A 24,347-nucleotide genomic window follows, 5' to 3' on the forward strand; every position below is an offset into this window, starting at 1 on the left:
TAGCATCATGCAATCTTCTTGATTTATCTCCTTCATAAACTTTAATCTCATCTCCTAATGAATTCTCATTATGACCTATGTTCCATTTTTATCAATTACTTAGTATATTCCCCAAATGGCTTTATGTTTAATGGTCCTATGGCAGACTGTATTTTCCAAAGATGACTGCCAATAATATATCCCATCCCATGTGTTGCTCTGTAATGTGACCTTAAAAGCAGTCTACCTCTCCAGTCCCTTGAATCTGTGACTATTATGACCAACAGAATACAGTGGATATACCCCCGTGCCAGTTCTGGGAGTAGCCCTTGACTGGCCTGGCAGTCTCTACTTATGTCTTTTGGAATGATTGCTCTTGGGATACATCCTCTTGGAATCTAACCACCATGCTGTGAGAAGAAAAAGGTACAAGAGGCATTTCTGACAGGCAGCCCTAGCTGAGCTTCCAGTCAAAAGCCAGTGTCAGATGTTAGCCATGTGAATGAGTCATCATGGAATGACCAGCTCACTTGAATCTTCAGTATACCTGACTGCAACAAAACAAGAGACCCCAATCAAGAACCATCCAGGTGAACCAACCCAGTTAGTCCACAGAATTATAAGAGATAGTTTGTTGTTTTAAGCTCCTAAATTATAGGGTGATTTGCTATGTAGCAAAAGACAAGCAGAAGTGTTTTGAGTGTGATGTGGTAGATGGCAGTTGTATTATCATTTACTGAAGGCATGGTAAATAGATGATCTAGGATCAAGTCACGGCTCTGCCACTCCCTGGCTATATTACCTTATAAGTTATTTGAATTCCTGAATTTCATTCTTCCATATGTGGGGATAATAATAACTACCTCACCTGACACAGTCCCTGGCTTTAAAGGAGTAAATGTTTCTGCCCTTCACCTTAGGCCTTACTTTTGGCCCACTAAGGAAAGAACTTTCTCTTCTATCATTCTGACGTTTTCTCTTTATACCCACGTACTAGCTCCTTCTTTTGAGAACTGCTACAACTTGTTGAGCCACATTTTACTAGTGGGCATAGTTATTGCATGTGTACCTGTGAGCATGCCTTCTGTTTTTCCTGTAACTGGGTACATGAGGAAGTTCCAGCTACCCTGCCAACGCAGCTATTTGATAAGTACATTTAGAGCCTGCCCCCAGAGACTGAGTTACATCTAAGATATAGATATGGAGATAAAGGAAGCTACTTCAGCCTTGGGACAAAGTAGTATTCTGCAACCAAGCTTTAACGAAGCATTGGGTACTTACAGAAAGTGGCATTTTATTTCCCATATGGCCACTAATCCTTTTTGTTCATGGCTCCCCAGTTGAGGAAGAGTATAAATGTAGCAAGACGAGCCACGGACAAAACCCCTCAGACACCGTTAAAGAAGGAAAGGCTTTTTCGGCCGGGAGCATCGGCAAGACTCACGTCTCAAAAAACCAAGCTCCCCAAGTAAGCAATTCCTGTCCCTCTTAAGGGCGTAGAACTCTAAGGGGGTCTGCGTGAGAGGGTTGAGACTGATTGAGCAAGCAGGGGGTATGTGACTGGGGGCTGCATGCACCGGTAATTAGAGCGGAACAGAACAGGACAGGGATTTTCATAGTGCTTTTCCATACAATGTCTGTAATCTATAGATAACATAACCGATTAGGTCGGGGGTCAATCTTTAACTACCAGTCCCAGGGTGTGGTGCTGGGCTGTCTGCCTGTGGATTTCATTTCTGCCTTTTAGTTTTTATTTCTTCTTTCTTTGGAGGCAGAAATTGGGCATAAGACAATATGAGAGGTGGTCTCCTCCCTTATAAATACCCACCCTGATAACCCTAATAAACTCCTCCTGTTCTTTAGCATTCAGTTCAAGCAATGCCTGTTCTGGAAAGCCTGTCTTTATTAACTCACCTGAATTCTGTTAGGTTTCCCTTCCCTAAGTTTTCATTTATCCTTACGTAGCACTTATACGACTTCTCATATCCATATTGTGGTTTGATACTTTCTCCCAATAGTCAATGAACCTCTTTAGAACAGGGAAAACAAAGGTCTTCCATTTAAAGTGTTGACATATGGCAGGGTCATATCTTGCAAACATTACAAATTTTAAGGATATATGAGTGTGTATGTACACAACATCCTCCACACCAAACACACATTCTTCCAACAGCAATAGCTAAAACCCATATACGGATTTTAAACATATCCCAAATCTAGAAGTTAAGATATAAAGAGTGTAACTTGAGGTGAACAGAAAACTGGTGGTATTTATTTAATAAAGAAATAATATATTGATGTCATGTAACAAAGGTTTTGCTAATTAATGAACATTTTGAACGTGAAAGGTAGAAAAATAATTAAATAGTAATAGGTTTGATATTCTGAAGTATCAGTTTTAAAGCCTCTATTATAAACTACTATTAATGTGGCCAAAAAACAATACTGAAACGTTGGTACTATTATTCAATATATGGAATTTAATGCACCATAGATATCCTGGTAAAATGAACAATAATTATACAGGAGTCACAAATATAAGTATTTACTTATATACCTTCATTGTCAGTATTGAGTTTGGCTTCCAGTTCCGTAATCTTGTGTCTTAGTTCAAATATTGAGAGTTGCACTGCATCCCTGTTATTTAAAATATTTTTGTTGATTATAATTCAATTAAAAATAACATAAGAAAAATAATGCATAGTAACCCACTACTACTTCAGGAACAATTTACTATGGCACTTCATTTACTGAAGGACTGGTTAACAAATAAAACTCAGGCAAAGGAAGGCTTCCAATTAGTTCTAGGACTCAAATATGCACTAAAGCTCAAAGACCCCCAGGCAACAATTGGAAATCTTTTATTTATTTTTTTGAGACAGAATCTCGCTCTGTCACCCAGATTGGAGTGCAGTGGTGCAATCTCGGCTCACTGCAACCTCCGCCTCCCGGGTTCAAGCAATTCTCCTGCCTCAGCCTCCTGAGTAGCTGGGATTACAGGCATGTGCCACCAAGCCCTGCTAATTTTTTTGTATTTTTAGTAGAGACGGGGTTTCACCATATTGGCTAGGCTGGTCTCGAACTCCTAACCTTGTGATCCGCCCAGCCTCGGCCTCCCAAAGTGCTGGGATTACAGGCGTGAGCCACCACGCCTGGCCCTTGGAAATCCTTTATTTTTAACTTAAATATCATCCTAAAGAAGTTAGTTATCTGGTTTTTCAGAACCAAGCAAATTAGGCACTGCACATTATTACAGAAAGGCATACCTAGGGCAATACATAACAGCTGACAAACTGAAACAGAGAAAAAACAAACACTAATTTAAAAGGTTAGCTATTTAGAACATCAGTAAATAGAATATTATCATATGACAGGGCCATTTATTCAATAAATATTTTTGAGTGCCTATTATGTTCAAGGCATTGTATTAAATACGGAAGAATTCAGTGAACAGTGAACAGAAAAGTAGCAATAGCGGCAGCAAAGTTCCACTGGATGCGTATACAAGCCAATGCTAAGTTATTTATAGTGCATTTCATTCCAACCTGGGAACAACTGCAGGAGGTATGAGATGGACTATTTGTATGCCAGTCTTAGAGCTGAGAAAACTAAGGATTAAAGAGGTTCATTAACTTGTCTAAGATTGCATAATTACTGAGTGACAAGAGATGGGGTTTGCATTTATGCAGGACTGTCCTCAAGTACTTGCTCTTATTCTCCACTTCCTCAGAATACACAGAACCTGTCCTCAGAAAGCGTGTAGCTTGGTAGCAAAACAAGAAATAGGCAATTAAAATACTGTGACTGGAGCTACAATAGAGGAAAACCCAGAACCCTATCTAGGCACAAAGCAGAGTCCAATTCTCACGGGACTTGTGGATGGAGTTGGGAGTATGTCCAAAAAATACTTTAAATGTTTCAAAAATTTAACACGAAGTAGGAATACTGTTTTTAAAAAACATAAAGGAGGAGTAACAGTTTTACTAAATGTCATTTTATGAAGTTCCCCTTAAAGGGATGAAAGAAAAAAAAAACCCGTATAACTAAATAAAATCTTTGGAATTTTAAGCAGAAAACCTGGATTTATGGAGACATCAAAACCAAACACAACTTTTGGCGTTACAGTATATGAGCAAAATACACGCCATATGATTGGATCCTTAAGGGCAGCACGTCCTACCCCGAAAGCTGCCTACTTACAATACCAAAGGCTTAGTCAAAGAGGCACGTGAATCTTTCGCATGGAACCCTTTCGGAACCCAGACCGAAGTGCCCAGCGGTTAATCATGGCGCCGGTCTCACAGCATCCTCAGCGGCTTCGGCCCTGAGACTCCGCAGGTGAAGGCTCGGGGGGCGTGGACGGGACCCCACACCGCGCCGCCCCGCGACTCACTTCTTGCGGATTTCCTCCAGCAACTGCTGTTTCAGGCGGTTGGTGCTCACACCGTCGAAGTTGTAGCTTCTCTCTTCCTCCATAGTGTCAGGCTAGAGACCTCCCGCGTCTTTCCCCTCAGCACCTCAGAGACATTAAGGGCCACCCAGAAGCCAGTACAGCACGAGGCGGTGAACCTCAACCGCCCCCCGGGTCGCACCTCCAGCGCCTGCCCACAGAGGCACGTGGTGACGTCATAAAGCGATGCCCGCAGGCGGCAGGGGGTGGGGCGAGGGCAGCCGGGGAGACTGGAGAAGAAACTTACTCTGTCCGGTGGAGCGACCCTGGAGAACAGCTCTAGGGACACTCCTCGCTCAAGACGCTGGGGTTAGACGTGCTCCGGCTACACATCGGAGTGTCAGGGGGCCAAGAATATCCCTCTCCTTTTTCTTCCCTCCTGCTGGCTTTGGTTGCTTTCCTAAACATTGCCCCGGGCGGCAAAGTCGGCTTCACTCTTAGCCCCTGTTAGGGAAATGCTGGATCCAAGAGTAGCTGCGCCCTTCTTTGCTTCAGTTGAACAAGCACCAGAATCGCTGATTTGGCAGTGTCGGAGCGGGAGGAACTGGTCTTAAAAAGGTACCTCCTGAACTCGGGAAGACTGCTAACCCTCCAGATTATTGTTTTGCATCAGTGTGCTGTTCATGAACACACCTCAGAGCTGTTTACTGCAACTTGAAATTTCATTATATTTTTAATCACAAAGTTTGCATCCCACCCTTGATACATCTGTGTTTCCTTGACAAAAAGAGACAAACTCTGTAAAATATTTGAAGAGGTTTATTCTGAGCCAAATGAGTGACCAATGGCTGGTGACAACCCTCAGGAGATTCTGAGAACACGTGCCCAAGGTGGTCAGGGTACAGCTTAGTTCTATACATTTTAGGGAGACATGGGACATCAATCAAATAATACATGTTAAGATATACACTGGTTCCATCGGGAAAGGCAGGGCAATTGGAAGGGATGGACAGGGGGTGGCTTCCAGGACACAGCTAGATTCAAAGATTTTCTGATTGGCAATTGGTTGAAAAGTTACTGACTTAGGACTGTCTTTAGAAAATAAAGGGGTTGTGGAGACCAAGGTTTTAGTGAGAATGGGATAATTGATTGGTGTGGAAAACACAATTTGGTGTCAGAAGTGTTGTGAATACATAAATAGTTTTCCAACTGAGTTTCTGGATGAGATTAACATTTCAATTGGTAGACTGAGTATAGTACATTGTCTTCCCCAATGTGGGTGGGCCTCAGCCAATCGACTGAAGACGGAATAGAACAAAAAGGCTGACCTCCCAGGAGTAAGAGGGAGCTCCTACAGCCAAACAGCTTGAGCTGGAATACTTTTCCAGCCTTGGGCTCAGACTGGGACTACACATGTTTGCCTGCATCTCCAGCTTGTCAACTGCAGACCCTGAGACTTCTCAGCCTTCATAATTGTATGGGCAAATTCCTTATAATAAATCTTTTATACGCACACTCCCTATTGGTTCTGTTTTTGTGAATTACCCTCATATAGGAGGTATGCTTATCAAAATTTTGTCTAGCTGTTAAGTCTGAAAGGGCAACTCACAACCAAGTAAACAGAATAGAATGAAGTGAAAAGGACTAGATTATCTGTTGACAAATCCAAATGTACAGAGGATTTCTTTTTTGAGACGGAGTCTCATCTGTCTCCCAGGCTGGAGTGCAGTGGCACAATCTCAGCTTACTGCAAACTCTGCCTCCTGTGTTAAAGCGATTCTCCTGCCTCAGCCTCCCAAAGTAGCTGGGACTACAGGCATGCACCACCATGCCCGGCTAAATTTTTTTGTGTATTTTTAGTAGAACGGGTTTTCACCATATTGCTCATGCTGGTCTTGAACTCCTGACCTTGTGATCCACCCACCTCTGCCTCCCAAAGTGCTGGGATTACAGGCATGAGCCACTGCACCCAGCTTTCTTAAAAAGGATTTCTTAAAAAGATCTGTTAGCAGGATCTCACTGTGGGAAATTAAGAGCAAAGGCAAGCAGAAAACAGGTTTGTCAACAACTACAGAAACCACAGATTTGTGTTTCTGGCAGAGATAAAGGAACTGAATTTACCCTCCTGCCTGAAACAACTAAAAAACTAAGAGGAACAAAAAAAGAAACAATGGTTTTCAAGGCATTGAACATCAGGCAATAAGGGACAATGATCACCAAGAGATGAGACACAAATGAGGCAAGCTCCCAAATTGGCCTGGGCCTGCCAGGGTACAGAGCAGAAAGGGAGAAAACAGGCAGAGGCTGGTGCTTGCCCTAAGTTGAGGAAACGGAGTTTCTCTAAGAGTAGGGAGAACAAGGCAGCTAGACTTTGCAGGGCAGATATTGGAGAGCTGCGCAGGGTGTTCCCAGACCAAACTGAGGGTTAGGCTGATATTTCTTGTGACCCAGTAACAACATGTAGATGAACTGGGGAGGAAGAGAGTTTTTATTTCTGGAACCAGTTACAGGGAGGCGGCCTGGAAATTATCACCAGACCAACTCAAAATTACAAAGTTTTCCAGACCTTATAATATCTTCTAAACTGTATGTCTAAGTGCGCATTCATCTATAGACATGTGGTTAACTTCTTAAAATCTGCAACTAAGGTCTTGAGTCCTGAAGACCTTCCTCTGGAGCCTCAGTAAATTTACTTAATCTAAATGGATCCAGGTGCTAGGGTGATTACCCTTGTCTCCTGCTAAATCAGGGAGGTTTGGGGATTCCTTCAGACCCCCAATAAACTTGTTTAATCCTAAATGGGTCCAGCTAAGAATTCCTTCTTTTTTTGGTCATGCTTTAAGGCCTAGTTCTTGGTGGGCTTTTGTTACATTCCAACCTTTGTATAAGGGCCTTGGTTTTTTTAGCTTTTAGTATTTAACTTAGCCACTCAGTCAGTACTGAAACAGTTGTTATGGAGGCCTGTGTTGAGACCTGGCCTGCCACAGGGTACACTCTGCAGCAGAGTACTGATGAATGCACATACATGGTGGGACAAGTACTCAGGCTGGGGAAGGAGCCATCACAAAGGATTAGAGGGGAAATCCTTACAGTTTACAGAGGTAGGAATAATACCTGCTACCATCCACCAGAATGGAGAACCTCTGAATTCACAGGGCATCAGGTACACAGAGGATTTTGATTTAGGAGTGGAAAAAACACTAGCCCTAACAAGTTTAAAAGAAAGATCCAAAAGTATCCAACTGGTTCTAAGTAACTTACTCCCCTCCCAAGACAAAGCTCGAGAATATTTATAGGAACACAAAACATCCAGTACCCAATAAGGTAAAATTCGCAATGTCCAACAATATCTTTAGTCTCGTTATGTTGCCCAGGCTGGTCTCAAACTCCTGGACTCGAGAGATCCACCCAACCTCAGCCTCCCAAAGTGTTGGGATTACAGGTGTGCACCTCTGCACCCAATGTACCATTGTTTTCTTAAGGAATGTTAGAACTCACCTGTAAGTCCATCTGGGGCTGATGTTTCTTTGTGGGAAGATTTTAAACTCCTTATGGAACTTGTTTAATCAGCCAAAATACTCTTAAAGAATTTGGTCGAGGGAATTGAGCCTCTTGCCCTAACAATCAGTAGGACTTACTAATTTACAATGATGACAGTGTGGGACTGGCACAGGAACAAAAGAAATGACAGATGGAACAAACGTCTCTGAGCCCAGAAACACTCATACTTGATATATAAAGACCTGTGGGAAATTACTGAAAAGAACTATTCAACAAATGGGGGTTAAATAACTTATTATCTACGGGGTGGGGGAGGAGGGGAGGAATTAGATACCTTACATCTTGCACACATATACACAATTCTCAGTAAACACCTAAACATGAAAAGTAAAATTGTCAGCAGTGACAACAGGCAAATTTTACAGTAGAGGGAAATGAATGGCAAATGAACTGATCTAAGGTCAAGAAGGGAGGTCAGGAAACACAAAATTATGAGATACTTTTTTATATATGCTACATTAACAATAAAAACATTGCAAAGGGAAGTACTACTCAAAAGAATATCATCATTTTGGAAAATATCTGGCATTATTTTGCAAACCTTGACAAGCCAACAACTCCACTCTTATGTATAAAGTCTCTTGCATATGTGTACCAGGGGACAGTCAAGGATGTTTTGAGTGTACTCTTTCTACTAACAAAAACTAAAAACAAATGTCAACTGATAGGAAAATGAACACTTAAGTTGTGGTATAGTCACACAGAATACTATAGAGCAAGTAAACCATCCATGCATAAAAGCACAAGAATGAATTTTAAACATAAACTCAAAAAAGCAAGTTGAGTAAGACTTCACATTCAGACACTACATGTAGAAAGCTTCAAAAAATGAAACAGTATGTTTGGAGAATATACATGTGTGATTAAAAAAGGGCAAGGAACAATAAAAAATGACGTGGGGAAAGAGGTAAGAAAAGAACATACATATATGTAATTGGCATATTTTTTCCATGTCTTTAGTTAGGTGTGATGAGTTTTTAAGTGTTGTTATTCATCATACCTTACATGTAATATACAATTTTATCTATGTATCAATTATTACACAATATAAAAAAAATCTTTAGAAGATGCCTATCTCCTAATGATTCAGTGAATGGTGGGAAAAGTCCATTTTCTATAGTCTAAGGCAGCACACTTTTTCTGCAAAGGGCCAGAGAGTGAGTAAGTTAGGCTTGTGGACCATATAGTCTCTGATGCAACTACTCAACTCTCACGTTGAACTAGACAGCAGCCATAGCCAATATGTAAACAAATGGGTATGGCTATGCTCCAATAAAACTGTATTTATGAAAATAGGTGGCCATCTGGATTTAGCCCATGGAGGGTATTTGCTGACCTCTGGTCAAAGCTAACTTTTTAAAGTTTACGTTCCATTATTTGCCATTCCATTTCTTTAAAACATTTTTTTTTAATTTTTATGGGTACATGGTAGGCGTACATATTTATGGGATACATGAGGTATTTTGATACAGGTATATGATTTATAATAATTACATCAGGGTGTATCTACTGCTTCAAGCATTCATTTGTGTTACACACACAGCCCAATTACACTCTTTTATTTTTAAATGTATAAAAAGTTATTGTTGACTGTAGTCACCCTGTTGGGCTATCAAATACTACAACTAATTTGTTCTAACTAACTATATTTTCATACCCATTAATCAACCTCACTTCCCTCCCCATCCCTTCAATGCCTCCCAGCCTCTGGTAACCATCATTCTACTCTCTATCTCCTTAAGTTCGATTATTGTAATTTTTAGCTCCCACAAATGAGAATATACGAAGTGCCATTCCATTTCTTAAACAAAGCATAGACTGTCTGTAAGCTATTTACCACTTCACTTTTATTTCCATTTTAACAACTAGTACATTATCCTTGGCCTTAGGAAAAGCCTCCATCAGCAGTTCTATGTGTTCCCAAAATATAAGCCCATGTGATAATGAGGTCAGGCAATTCAGAGTTTTTTAATTCATAAAGTACATTCTTCAGACAGCTTCAAATAATGTCTAATTAAGTAGCCACTAGAAGATCAGAAATTATTAGAATGGACTACAGCTATGAAAACTAATACCAATCTCTTAAATTCAGTAAACAAAAATAAAATACCATTAGGTATTTAGTTACATAGTTTTTTAGCCTATGTAAGTAAATAGGGCTGTGAATAGTCTGCCTTCTGCCAAAGTGGAAACCATAATGCCTATCCACCATGGATTACGCCTAAGGTTTTCATATTCTTTACCCTGATTATGAATAGAACCTTTCCTTTTTAACCACTTGTCTTTTAATATAAATTCCAATGACTGAATCCCAGAATAAAAATGTTTGCCATTAGTAAACTCAATCCTGTTTATTTTTATTTTTTTACAAGTTTTAACCTTTTGGAAAAATAGAAGCAGATATAATAAAATAATTTCTTGAAGTACTTTTTTAATCCAATTAAGCTGATAATAATCACTTCGAATTTTAATACAATACAATCATGTTTCCAAATTTCCTAGGCTCATAACAATACAGTCTCAATACAAAAGACGTAATAATCTATTTTTATTCATTTTAAATCAAAGAGACCATTCCATTTTCTAACAAACAGGTAAGTTACAAAAGTAGTCCATTTTACTTTTCATCAGTCTTTCCCTGTTTTGAACAAGTCTTTTTGAGAATTCTTAGTTTAGGATTAGTTTTTGTTTAGCTTACACACTGAAAATTTTGAGAAGCATCTAAAAAAATCCACAATTAGTGCAAAAAGAGACAATACTTTAAGTCATTCCTTCTGTGAAAAGAATTAAGGTTACTAAATGCCAATTTTTAAGCAAATATGTAGTTTCCTAATTTGCTTTCTGAAAGACAGCAGATATAAAAATAGTTCAATATTAGGTTTAATAAGGTTTGAACAACACATGTATTACTAGCTTTATTTTACTGCAAAAATATTTTAGCTACACTTGGAAAAAAATAAACTTCAGAATATAACTTCACATTTCTAAGGCCAGATGCAAGAATACTTATTCTTTTCCTTTTAAATAGAAGACATGCCATACAATTTATGAAAGTTAATTTGTAGGAATGAATACATTTAAAAAATACTGGTTAGTCTGTGAGGAATTCCACATTTGCCTATTTAACAAAATTTCATCCATTTCATAAGGCTTTGGTATAGGTGATTCCCAGCACTTCATCATTTATCTTTCTTCTTTGCCTCCTTTACTTCTTTCGTCTGCTCATCCTTCTCCCCTCTCACATTGACATTTGCTGCTCCTTCTTGATTTTCCCTCTGAGAATTATCAACTATCTGATAGTCCTCAAGGAGAGTGTGTCCTGTTTGTGTTGCAGTTTTCTTTACCATTGCTTTGATACCAATGTTGTTAATATTGTAGGCAGTTACGCCAACATTGACCGCAGAATCCACCGCATGGTGGGTAGCTTCTCCTGCATTATATCCGTATCTTTAAAAGAGAGATTAGTGGACATACAATGAAACGATAAATATAAAATAAGGTCTTCTGAATTAGTTTTAAATAAGTCAAATGATTACTGTGTTACCCCTGAAAGCAAAATTAAAGCTTAGGTTTCAATTTAATTAGCAACTTAAAACACAGTAGAGAATGAAACCACACTCTGTGACAAAGCAGTACTTTCTCCTTTAGTAAAAACAGTGTGTGAAAATAAACCCAGACTAGCTGAGAATGATGTAATAAAGACTGTCAAGTAAAAATAAAGTGTAAATTATAATATAGGTCATTAATCAGTCATTTTTTTTTAATCCTCCCTTTCTAGAAATATGAGGGAAAATATTCACAGAAGCAACTAATCTAGAGTCACGTAAGTGGTCTCAAGTTCTATCTTAACCAGACTTTGGCTACATCTTTTAATTATGGGAATTTGAGTTAATCTTTAAACAGAGATTCTAAGGCATTCTCCCCTGCATCCCACCCTACTGCACACTCACTGGCCTCCTTGCTGTTCCTTGAGCCCACCAAGCACTCAAAGGCCTTAGGACCTTTGTATTGGCTGCTCTCTGCTTGAACTTCCCATAGCTCTCTGCCTCACCTTCTTCAAGTTGGCTCAACTATAATCTTCTCATTATCTAACCTGTTTAAATTGCCTTTTTCCATATGCCCACCTCCACCTCTTGACAATCGATTCCCCTTTAAACTGCTTTTTTTCTCCCATAACTTACCACTTTCTACATACTATAGAACTTATTCATTATCACTGTTCATATCTTGCTTGTCTCATTAGAATACAAACCCTATTGGAGAGGAGAATCTTAGCTTTGTCCTTTAACATATCCTAAACATTGAGAATAGTGCCTGATAGTCAATGAATATTCACTGAATGAATGAAATCAGTAACTCCTGCCCTATCTGCCTCAGAGTTTTTTGAGCATCAAATGCACAGCAAGTGCTTGGGAAATTACAAAGCATATACAAAACAGGTTATTATTGATAATAATAATATCTGCATTTAATACTATTTCTATGATAAAATACAATTTGAGGTCCTATACAAGCATACCAAAACACATTTCTATACTGTTTTGTTTTACTCTTTACCCCATTTTGGTAACAGGCTTTTAAAGCTTTTCTTGTCCACAGATTTCCCCAAATAGAGGACTGTTTAAACAACAAACAAAACAAAAAGGCAAAAGTTTACATTTTCTCCAGGACACAGTGAAGTTTCCTAGATGCTTTATGACCTATATCTGGACATCTTATATAACACTAGATCTGCCTTTTGAATTAACAAGTCCTCTATTACTAAACAGCCTGGCCTAGAACAGTGGTTTGTGATCCCACCAGCTTGTTTGTGCTTGGCTTTCTTAACCCCAGTATGAAATAATCTTACAGTGCCCCTAAATGATAATTCTATTCTGTCCTTTGCCTAATGTTAATAATTATATTAGAGCTAGCACACAGCAGAGCCTAGTCTGTCAAACCTTCCAAGTCTGTACTACTCTTAATTGGGGGCCTTTTCACCCGTCAACAGACAGAAAAGCTTCCTACAACTGCTTTGGACAGTCCCTGTTATGCAACCCCTCAGCATTCCACAGGATTTGCTGATGATGCAGGAGATGCACCATTGCTGATGGTGCCTTCTCATCGTCAACCAAGCCCCAGTCACAAATACTACTGTCAGGTGGTAATGGCTGTGTCTATACAAAAAGAAAGAGGTATCAGCAGTTTCAGCACTGAAAAACAGTGACCGTAACTCTTGGTGGAGCTGGTTTCCCCGAGGGCTTATTTTTCCAGGACCATGTGAGCTACAATGAAGTGACACCATAACTCAACATAACTCACAGCATAACTCACAGTCATGTTTTCAAGTATAGGAAATCCTCCATATTCACAAACTTCCACTTCTGAGAATTTGGAATGTTCCCTATTCCACTGATACAGTTTGACAGCTCTAACTGCACTCATATTTCTGTATGTAACACAATTCTAAAAACTACACTGTCTTTAATAATGTACTAAAAATGAATTTGTTTTGGCACTTTGTTAATTTTGTCTGTTTTTCTATGCTATCTCCAATGTCAGTAGCAATTCCTATTGATTTGGGAAAAAAAGAAAAACCAGAATATTCAGAAAACTAGATTCTAATGCCAACTATGCCAGTAATTAGCCATATGACCTTGGTCAAGTTTCTACCTCTTTGCATATCATCAACTTTCCCTTCTTTATCTCAAAAAAACGACGTATATGTGTGAAAGCAGTTTTAAAATTCTAAAATACTAAACATGTATTTTTAAAATATCCTATAAAACGGCTTTTCATCAGTTGTATTTATTTTTTAATATATCCTCAACTATCACTCCTGCTTTCCAATATGCCTTAGAACTAGTTTTCCTAATAGGCATCTATTCTTCTCTTCATAAATAACTGTTTAGTCCTTTTCTTCAAACTATACTGCTATAAACTCCTAGAAAGCATATGTCTGGCAGGAAGTTAAATTTATTTTTGATCTCTTATTTTTAAACAAATTTACTTTAATTAGAGCTCATTAAGTTGGATTTTATATACTAACACTACCAATTGAAAAATAATAAAAAATGAATATGAAGCAGGCCTAAATAAGTCAATGAAGATTCAAAACTACAATTGAACCAGATTTTTCTGAAATTTCTCCAGTGTGTTCAGTTATACAAAATTGGTTTTGGGTAATATGACACCTGTCATTGAAGTTACCCCTTCATCCAGTGCAAATTTAGGGGGAATTTTAATTAAATTTCACTAAGCAAACCAATAAACCAGCTACACTTAATTATAGCATAGTAACAAAAACCATAAAACAGTAAATTTTCTACAGGAAAAAAAGTCTGTTATTAAGCTTATGTTCCACAAATATGTATTCAAAGAAAATATTGCTGGGGAAAACAAAAATATATCTAACTATCAAAGCTATACTATTATTTTTTAAACACTTTAAAGTGGAATAAAAGAAGCTTAAAGGTGAAACTTAAGCTTCATATGTAGAAGAGTGATGAATTATTGAATAGGTACTATACCGCAATTAAGTGTAGCAGGTTTACTTACTGTTTTTCATTATTCCTGTATGTCTTCACATCCCCAAATATAAGACAAAAGTATTAATGTAACTGACAAAAATAAACTGAATCTTAATGAATAGTTTTTATGCATTTACCTAAAAATTTTAAGAGTATAGTTATTTAATCCTCTGTACTGGCTTATCCACCTGAAATCAGATAAGGAAGTTTATATAATACATTTGGTTTTCTCCCAAGCATAAAATTAAGGGACATTTAAAATAACTACTTCGAAGAGCAATCGCTTATCACAGGCAATTAAGAACACAAATTTCCCTTATTATACTACGATCAGTTCGATTCAAGTACTCCACAAATAGTCATTCTATCAAATACTTTTTGATAGTAAATTTAAATACAGAAGAGTGTAAATAAACCTAAGTGTATGTAAACAAGAACAAAATTAAACAAAGGTACAACAAGCTTTTCCATTTCTTCAGTTCTATCACTAAGTTATTACTGGTTTAATACTTTTAGTTTCTTCTCTTAAAAGACATTTTCTACTTTGGGCCAGATTAGCTCCAAAGATGAGAAACAGTATTACTTACATAAAATCTTTTACTCCCTACTGCCTCTCCCATCTTTCTAAATTTCTAATAGCAGAAACCAAATTACTGCTAAAACTGAATCATCCTCATAGTTAGAAATACAAAGCTATGTAACTAAATTCTCACTTACCTGCTTTTTATTTAAATTCCATGAATCTTCGGAAGAAAGGATAAAAACAATAGCAATAATACCATAATAGAAATAAATGAGCTGAGAATCACTGTTAAAAATATGCTATTTATCATATTAAGTTCTTATTAAGGACCAGAAGTGCAAAATCTACATTAAAATCCAGTATTTCCTAGTTATGTGAATCCCAAACTTTTAATAAGCTAATTGTAGTTAGGTAAGTAATTTTTTTTTCATTAGAGTAGGCCATGAAACAAACCCAACAAAGCACTTCCTATTTTCTAATATGATAATCTAAAAATAATTCACTTTTGGCCTAAAAGGCATTTCTGAATTTCTCCTGTTCTTGCTACAAATAAAGAACTATTTTTCTAATTATGACTGATACAAAGTAACCTCAGGGTCATAAAACAATGAATGAATATTAGAGTTCAGTGCCACAGGTGACAAGAAGTGAGTTGGAAGACTTGAGTTTTATATTTCTATCAGAAGAATTTGAGATCTATTGTATGTTTTATCTCTCGACTCTTTTGGTAAAACTGACACTCTGGCCAGGTGCGGTGGCTCATGCCTGTAATCCCAGCACTTTGGGAGGCCGAGGTGGGTGGATCACGAAATCAAGAGATCAAGACCATCCTGGCTAACGCAGTGAAACCCCGTCTCTACTAAAAATACAAAAAATTAGCCAGGCATGGTGGCGGACACCTGTAGTCCCAGCTACCAGGGAGGCTGAGGCAGGAGAATGGCGTGAACCTGGGAGGCAGAGCTTGCAGTGAACCAAGATCGCACCACTGCACTCCAGCCTGGGCGACAGAGCGAGACTCCGTCTCAAAAAAAAAAAAAAACAAAACAAAAAAACTGACACTCCAAAATGATATGCCATATTGCTTTGATTTGATTCAAAGGTATGTACGCCCCAGAATGTAAACTAGTTCAGCCACTTTTGGGAGATTTCTCAAAAAACTTAAAATGGAATTACCATTTGAAACCCAAAAGAAAATAAATTGTTCTATCAAAAAGACACATGCACTCACATGTTCACTGCACTATTCACAACAGCAAAGACATGGAATCAACCTAGGTGCCCATCAACAGTGGACTGCACAAAGGAAACATGCTACATATACACCATGGAATACTACACAGCCCTAAAAAAAGAATGAAATCATATCCTTTGCAGCAACATGGATGCAGCTGGAGGCCATTATTCTAAGCGAATTAATGCAGGAACAGAAAACCACATGTTCTCACTTATAAATGGGAAATAAACACTGGATACTCATGGACATAAAGATGACAACAATAGACACTGGGGACTACTAGGCGGGGGAGGGAGGAGGGGAGTGTGAGCTAAAAGGCCATCTATTGGGTACTATGCTTACTACCTGGGTGATGGGATCATTTGTACCCCAAACCTCAGCATCACACAACAAATCTATGTAACAAGCCTGCACATGTACCCTTTAATCTATAATAGTTGAAATTATAAAAAAAGTAAAAATAAAGCAATTCCTATTTCCTATCTTAAGGCAAACAAACAAATGTATACATGCCCCAGACAGAGCAGATCAAACCAATTAAGGATGGAAATTAAATTAGCACTATAGAGCACAGGTTCTGATGACAGAAACACCTGGTTTATATTCCAGCTCTACTACTCACTAGGAGAGTAATCTTTAACAAGGTATTTAACTTTACATTTCCTCATCTGCAAAATAGAGATAACAGTGTTGAAAATTAATTAATATGTAGGAAAAGCAATGATCACAGTGCCTGATACAAAAGTATGAACTCAACTAAATGCTGTCAATAAGTGGATAACATAAATAACCAAGAGTTGTGAATACTATTGCTCTTCTTTTTTCTTTCTAAATAAACAGTAAGATCCAAACTAATTCAAGGCTAAGAAAGCAACTCAGGTCCTTCCTACTAGATTTATTTTTTAGACCTTGATTCTTCTAGTATTGTATAAAGTAGAGTCAGGTAGAAAGAATAAAGAGCTAAAAGCAGAAGACCCTGCTTTACTCTCACCTTCAATACCACTTGTCATAATTTGTTATATAGTTGCTGCTTCAGCATTTATTTCTGGCCTGACATAAGTTGCTTGAAACCTAGTTGTATCCCACCACCTTTGGCCTAGTTAAAACTTCCCCCTCCCCATGTGGTTGTCTGCAATACAGTATACTTGTTTCTCATCTCACCGACTCAAAACCCAACACACCCCCACAGCTGCTGACCACGAAAAAATCCAATGGTCAACACTAGAGTCATGTAAAACTAGAGTCATGTAAATGTTCCCCTGTTCACACTTGTTTTCTTTAGCCAATCCACAGGCCCCACTGGAAAGCCAAAGGAAGAACACCCATGGACTTTCGTGAAGGCAGTCAAACAAGTCGCCTCTCCCTTGCTCCTGCTCCCTGTTCGCCCACCCTCGCCCCACCCACTGGTTGAGCACTCTGCTATCTCCAGACTTCCTGTTGGCCCTCGTGGGTACCCCTCTTCTATCAAGGGTCTGTGAGTAATAAAAAGTTTCTGTTATTTCGTGTGTTTGGTTGTGCTGCCTTCTCTGTGTGTCACCTGACCAACACACCCAAACCTCGCTCTCCTCCTAGTCAGGGTCTCCTACAGAGTTGCTATCTTAGTAGGAATAAACTGGACACAGGTCAGAAAAGAGCCACAACGGCATCTGCCATAAACAAGTTCCCTGAGAGAGGGACACCTGGTCATGGGTGTGCCAGGATAAAGAAGTATCCTGTGAAAGCCACACTGAAAACATCCATGAGCTTTTTTCCTCTTGAGCCAAGACACAGCAGGACTAGAATCTATAGCCACTCTCCAGAGACAGATCTTAAGGCCAAATGAGAAAGCAATCATAACACCAATCAGGTGAGTTTGTGCAAATCATTCCTGTTTGTCCATTTCTTAATATATGAAATTGAAGATATACCATCTACCCATTCCAATACAAATGTACAGTGGTAATCAGAGTCAAGTAAGATGTGACATAATTTTTAACAGTCTGTATACTGAGTGGGCTAATATTAACATGCGGTATAAGAGTTTAATTATAATTCAAGTTTTTGGCCGGGCACGGTGGCTCAAGCCTGTAATCCCAGCACTTTGGGAGGCCGAGGCAGGCGGATTACGAGGTCAGGAGATCGAGACCATCCTGGCTAACACGGTGAAACCCCGTCTCTACTAAAAATTCAAAAAATTAGCTGGGCGTGTTGGCGGGCGCCTGAAGTCCCAGCTACTCGGGAGGCTGAGGCAGGAGAATGGCGTGAACCCGGGAGGCGGAGCTTGCAGTGAGCCAAGATCGGGCCACTGCACTCCAGCCTGGGGGACAGAGAAAGACTCCGTCTCAAAAAAAAAAAAAAAAAGAAAAAAAGAAAAAAAAAAAATTCAAGTTTTTTCAGGCAGATATCACCCATCAAAAACATGTAGTCAGTTAATAAGGTATATAGAATTCCAGGCTTTTAAAAAAATTAAACTTATTCTTCACAGTAACGATGAACAAATGTTTATAACGATTAGTAATATAAAGCAAAGTGACAAGAATTCTGTTATTATACTAGAAATACTATTCTCCCTATTTAAGAAAAGCAGTGAGTGAAAAAAATTATTTTATCAGATACTTAATAAAAATATCTTTACCATCATGGATTTTTACGAATGCTACAAGAGATTTAGTTGGCCAGGCGTGGTGACTCACGCCTGTAATCCCAGCACTTTGGGAGGCTGAGGCAGGCAGATCACCTGAGGTCAGGAGTTCAAGACCAGCCTGGCTAATGTGGTGAAACCCCATTTCTACTAAAAAAAAAAAATTAGCCAGGCATGGTGGCGTGTGCCTGTAATCCCAGCTACTCAGGAGGCTGAGACAGGAGAAATGCCTGAACCTGGGAGGTGGAGGTTGCAGTGAGCCGAGATCGCACCATTGCACTCCAGCCTGGGCAACAAGACAAACTCCCTCTCAGAAAAACAACAACAACAACAACAAAACAGAGATTTAGTCATTAAAATAAAATTCAACTTACTTGTATCTGACAGTTTGTACAGTTTCTGCTGAAACATTGTTAACAATGCATTTAGCTGCACATTCCAATCCTTGCCAGACAGTTGAAAATCCTGTAAAAATAATATTTAAAACTATGTAAATCTAGTCCAAAGCAAACGGACCTTCATAGTTAAAATTCTGGGGCCTTTGTTACCTTGAACACTACTTGCTGCTACAACCATAGCACCATCCAGAGGAGATTTCCCATCTTTGTCTTTTTTAAGAGATTCTGGAACAAGTTTGCTTCCATGCTTCTTGACGTGTGGAGCTAGTTCTTTTCCAACGCAATTTGCTACAGTGCAAACTCCATCAACTAATATGACCATAAAAAAAAGAAAACTTAGGAAAAATATATTATTCCCTTGATTTTTACCACTCATCTTACAACATTCTTAAATGAGAAACTAAATTGTTTTACTACATAATGTTACAATTTCCACTTAAGGATATGAAGCTTAGAGAGGAGGTCTCACTAAGTTGCCCAGGCTGGCCTTGACTTGCACTCCTGGGCTCAAGTGATCCTCCTGCCTCTGCCTCCTGAGTAGCTGGGACTACAGGCATGCAGCATAGACTGGCTATTTTTTAAACGAAGGCTTTTGTTTGCTTTAAAGCTGTGCTTGCAGAGCCTACTGATGTTTATAACCTTGCCTCTCAGATATACATGTTCTTGCACTTCTGCTTGAGAAAACCAGCCACCTTTTCTATCTTACTGTTGCAATGCAAGATTGGCTGGTACATTTAGCTTATTCCAGCTTAGTGTATTCATATTTTTCTACTGATAAATATCTCAGTTATCTTGGTGAAATAACAGTAAAGTGTTTAATTCTATAAAAGTAAACAATCCAAAATCTCAAAAAATACTAAATACCAAAAAAAATAATTTTACTAAATTTAATGGTAATCCATTAAGGTCCTATCTACCCACCTCAAAACACCAAATTTCAGTGCTGTGATTCTCTAAGAGGAAGGAGTTAGAAGTATATTGCTTGGGAAGGCTGGCGCCTGAATCACTAACTCAGCTTTTCTCAAACAACAGATCCCTCCCTCTTGACCCTCAACTGCTAAGCAGTAAACTGCTCTCCTTGAAAGAATGTGTCATATTCCTTAGAAGGATTCAAGGATTCACATCCAGTCACGCTGCATAATGATGTTTTGGTCACTTCAGACATTTCATGGTCCCATAAGATTATAATGGAGCTTGTAAGTTGGATTCCTAGGTATTTTATTCTCTTTGAAGCAATTGTGAATGGGAGTTCACTCATGATTTGGCTCTCTGTTTGTCTGTGATTGGTGTACAAGAATGCTTGTGATTTTTGTACATTGATTTTGTATCCTGAGACTTTGCTGAAGTTGCTAATCAGCTTAAGGAGATTTTGGGCTGAGATAATGGAGTTTTCTAGATATACAATCATGTCATCTGCAAACAGGGACAATTTGACTTCCTCTTTTCCTAATTGAATACCCTTTATTTCCTTCTCCTGCCTGATTGCTCTGGCCAGAACTCAATATCGTGAAAATGGCCATACTGCCCAAGGTAATTTATAGATTCAATGCCATCTCCATCAAGCTACCAATGACTTTCTTCACAGAATTGGAAAAAACTACTTTAAAGTTCATATGGAACCAAAAAAGAGCCCGCATCTCCAAGTCAATCCTAAGCCAAAAGAACAAAGCTGGAGGCATCACGCTACCTGACTTCAAACTATACTACAAGGCTACAGTAACCAAAACAGCATGGTACTGGTACCACAACAGAGACATAGATCAATGGAACAGAACAGAGCCCTCAGAAATGATGCCGCATAGCTACAACTATCTGATCTTTGACAAACCTGACAAAAACAAGAAATGGGGAAAGGATTCCCTATTTAATAAATGGTGCTGGGAAAACTGGCTAGCCATATGTAGAAAGCTGAAACTGGATCCCTTCCTCACACCTTATACAAAAATTAATTCAAGATGGATTAAAGACTTACATGTTAGACCTAAAACCATTAAAATCCTACAAGAAAACCTAGGCAATACCATTCAGGACATAGGCGTGGGCAAGGACTTCATGCCTAAAACACCAAAAGCAATGGCAACAAAAGCCAAAATTGACAAATGGGATCTAATTAAACTACATAGCTTCTGCACAGCAAAAGAAACTATCATCAGAGTGAACAGGCAACCTACAGAATGGGAGAAAATTTTTGCAACCTACTCTCATCTGACAAAGGGCTAATATCCAGAATCTACAATGAACTCAAACAAATTTACAAGAAAAAAACAAACAACCCCATCAAAAAGTGGGCAAAGGACATGAACAGACACTTCTCAAAAGAAGACATTTATGCAGCCAAAAAACACATAAAGAAATAAATGCTCATCATCACTGGCCATCAGAGAAATGCAAATCAAAACCACAGTGAGATACCATCTCACACCAGTTAGAATGGCCATCATTAAAAAAATCAGGAAACAACAGGTGCTGGAGAGGATGTGGAGAAATAGGAACACTTTTACACTGTTGGTGGGACTGTAAACTAGTTCAACCATTGTGGAAGTCAATGTGGCGATTCCTCAGGGATCTAGAACTAGAAATACCATTTGACCCAGCCATCCCATTACTGGGTATATACCCAAAGGACTATAAATCATGCTGCTATAAAGACACATGCACACGTATGTTTATTGCGGCACTATTCACAATAGCAAAGAGTTGGAACCAACCCAAATGTCCAACAACGATAGACTGGATTAAGAAAATGTGGCACATATACACCATGGAATACTATGCAGCCATAAAAAATGATGAGTTCATGTCCTTTGTAGGGACATGGATGAAACTGGAAACCATCATTCTCAGTAAACTATCGCAAGGACAAAAAAACCAAACACCGCATGTTCTCATTCATAGGTGGGAATTGAACAATGAGAACTCATGGACACAGGAAGGGGAACATCACACTCCGGGGACTGTTGTGGGGTTGGGGGAGGGGGGAGGGACAGCATTAGGAGATATACCTAATGCTAAATGACGAGTTAATGGGTGCAGGAAACCAACATGGCACATGGATACATATGTAACAAACCTGCACATTGTGCACATGTACCCTAAAACCTAAAGTATAATAAAAAAAAAAAAAAATTATAATGGAGCTGATTAAGTCCCACTGCCTAGTAACATCACAGCCACCATAACATCATAGTGCAATTACTTTGTTTTTAAAATAAATTTAGTGTGGCCCAAGTGTACAGTGTTATAAAGTCTACAATAGTGTATAGGTATGTCCTAGGCCTTCACATTCACTCACCACTCACTCACTGACTCGCTCAGAGCAACTTCCAGTCCTGCAAGTGACACTTCTGGTAAGTGCTCTCTACAGATTTTATGCCATTTTTTATCTTTTATATACTGCACTCCTACTGTACCTTTTCTATGTTTAGATGTGTTTAAATACACAAATACCATTGTGTTACAATTTCCTATAGTATTCAGTACAGTCACATGGTGTATAGGTTTGTAGCTTAGGAGCAACAGGCTATATCATATAGCCTAGGTGTGGAGTGGCAACAACGTTTAGGTTTGTGTGAGTACACGCTATGATGTTCACACAATGATGAAATCACCTAATGACACATTTCTTAGAACTTAGCCCCCTCGTTAAACAATACATGACTTTACATTCAGACTGTTTTTCAAAGATACACACATTCTCCTCTCCAACACATTATAACAACCCTTTAACCAGTTTCTCAAACTTTAAGGTGCAAATAAGAATCACCTAGGGATCTTGTGAAAATGCAGATTCTGAATCAGTAGGTGTGTCTGTCCCTAAAATTCTGCATTTCTAAGGATTCCAGATAGGCTGATGTGATGTTGCTGGTCCGCAGGTCTCACTATGAATAACAAAGAGAAACTGCTTTGTCCTAATTCTTTATTCTTGAGATTAAACCATCTAAATGAACATGCAGATTAACTCTGGATTAAGACATTATTTTAAATATAACTTTAAAGAAGTAAAGTTATCCAGAATTACTTTACCCAGGAACTGACTGACTTTTGCTGCTCCTCCTGTAGCTTGCTTCGCTATATAAAGTCCCTTGGTAACAGCTGGACTAACTTCCACAGGTTTTTCTTCCGGTTGAATCCGCTCTCGGAGTTTAGAAGCACCTTTCTGGATTGCTTTGCCAGTAAACTCAGCACCTTTGACTAAACCCCAACTCACCCAGGAAGCACCTTTTTAAAAGAAAATTTAAAATTGCACAATATTAGGGCTAATTATGCTTTTAAACACTTTAATAAATATTATCAACCAGAAAAAAATAAAAGCAACTTTTTATTCAGATGCTAAATGTGCCATGTCATAAACTTTCAAGCTAACTTTATACCTACAGTTTTCTTCCTGAATACTTAGTGACACAGTTCTGCGTTACTCTATGCTGCCACTACCTAGTACCTACGAGGCCTGAGATGTAGTGGCAGCTGATAATTTCTGAAGATGACCACAAACAATATCTCTATATGTTACTTACCACAGTATGTTACTGTTACATATTAATTTTTAGTTTTGGTGCCATTAAGATAGAATTTGGCTAAAGAACCCAGTTATTCTTGTTCTTTTTGCCTTAGGCCAGGCACCACTTTTCCCCATGAAATCCTGAGGGAGAAAGAAACATCACAATATGGAAACCAAAGAAACTGCCTCTCAAACACCAAGGCAGAACTCTTACTTTCTTCAGGCTAAAAGCTTTAGTCAGGTGGTCCTGTTCCTTCCTGAATCCTAAACCCAAACTCTTGGATCTCAGCACCCTTTAGCTTGCTACACATACCTGAATGACAAAAACATGAGAACACTCAAATGCATGAGAAGAGAAAATCTAAAAGAAGAGACAGGCCCAGATAATTTAGCCATTTCTCATGACAGTGGGCCCTAGCCCTTTGCTTTGCTTATGTTCTCGCAGCTTGAATGACAGAAGTGCTCACCAGAGGGAGAGAGGGATGGAAGGGCCTTCTCTAGTGAGGACAAAAGGTCCTCAGCCAGTGGAAATGTGGGGAAAGGAGTGGGAAAGGGATGGGAAAAGAAAAAATACGTAAGAACAGTGTCCCCTAAGATGGAAGAAGTATTACCCTACTCTGCAGAGACTTTCAATT

The 24,347-nt window shown here is 38.7% G+C and overlaps 2 protein-coding genes across 23 annotated transcripts in view; both read right to left on the minus strand.

Moving 5' to 3' along the window:
* CCDC169 (coiled-coil domain containing 169) overlaps nucleotides 1-4,599 on the minus strand; it is a 72,435-nt gene extending 67,836 nt beyond the window's left edge. For 2 of the 3 annotated variants that reach the window (XR_010115963.1, XM_055245230.2), the window contains exons 1-2: nucleotides 4,373-4,596; nucleotides 2,537-2,616 (exon numbers count right to left, since the gene is read on the minus strand). Coding sequence is in view for 2 of the 3 variants with exons in the window: in XM_055245230.2 (XP_055101205.2) it covers nucleotides 2,537-2,616; nucleotides 4,373-4,455 (163 nt within the window). In the remaining variant the exon portion in view is untranslated. Of the gene's footprint in view, nucleotides 1-2,536; nucleotides 2,617-4,372 lie in introns of all 3 variants that reach the window. The other variant, XM_055245229.2, reaches the window with a different exon arrangement.
* Nucleotides 4,600-10,255: 5,656 nt separating this feature from the next.
* SPART (spartin) overlaps nucleotides 10,256-24,347 on the minus strand; it is an 80,990-nt gene continuing 66,898 nt past the window's right edge. For all 20 annotated transcript variants that reach the window (XM_055244239.2, XM_063618878.1, XM_063618874.1 and 17 more), the window contains 4 exons: nucleotides 23,238-23,432; nucleotides 19,365-19,523; nucleotides 19,191-19,281; nucleotides 10,256-11,377 (listed from right to left, as the gene is read on the minus strand). In XM_055244239.2, coding sequence (XP_055100214.2) covers nucleotides 11,110-11,377; nucleotides 19,191-19,281; nucleotides 19,365-19,523; nucleotides 23,238-23,432 — 713 coding nt within the window. In that variant the 3' untranslated portion in view covers nucleotides 10,256-11,109. The remainder of the gene's footprint in view (nucleotides 11,378-19,190; nucleotides 19,282-19,364; nucleotides 19,524-23,237; nucleotides 23,433-24,347) is intronic.

Source organism: Symphalangus syndactylus, chromosome 15, assembly GCF_028878055.3.
Source record: "Symphalangus syndactylus isolate Jambi chromosome 15, NHGRI_mSymSyn1-v2.1_pri, whole genome shotgun sequence".
Lineage (NCBI taxonomy): Eukaryota > Metazoa > Chordata > Mammalia > Primates > Hylobatidae > Symphalangus > Symphalangus syndactylus.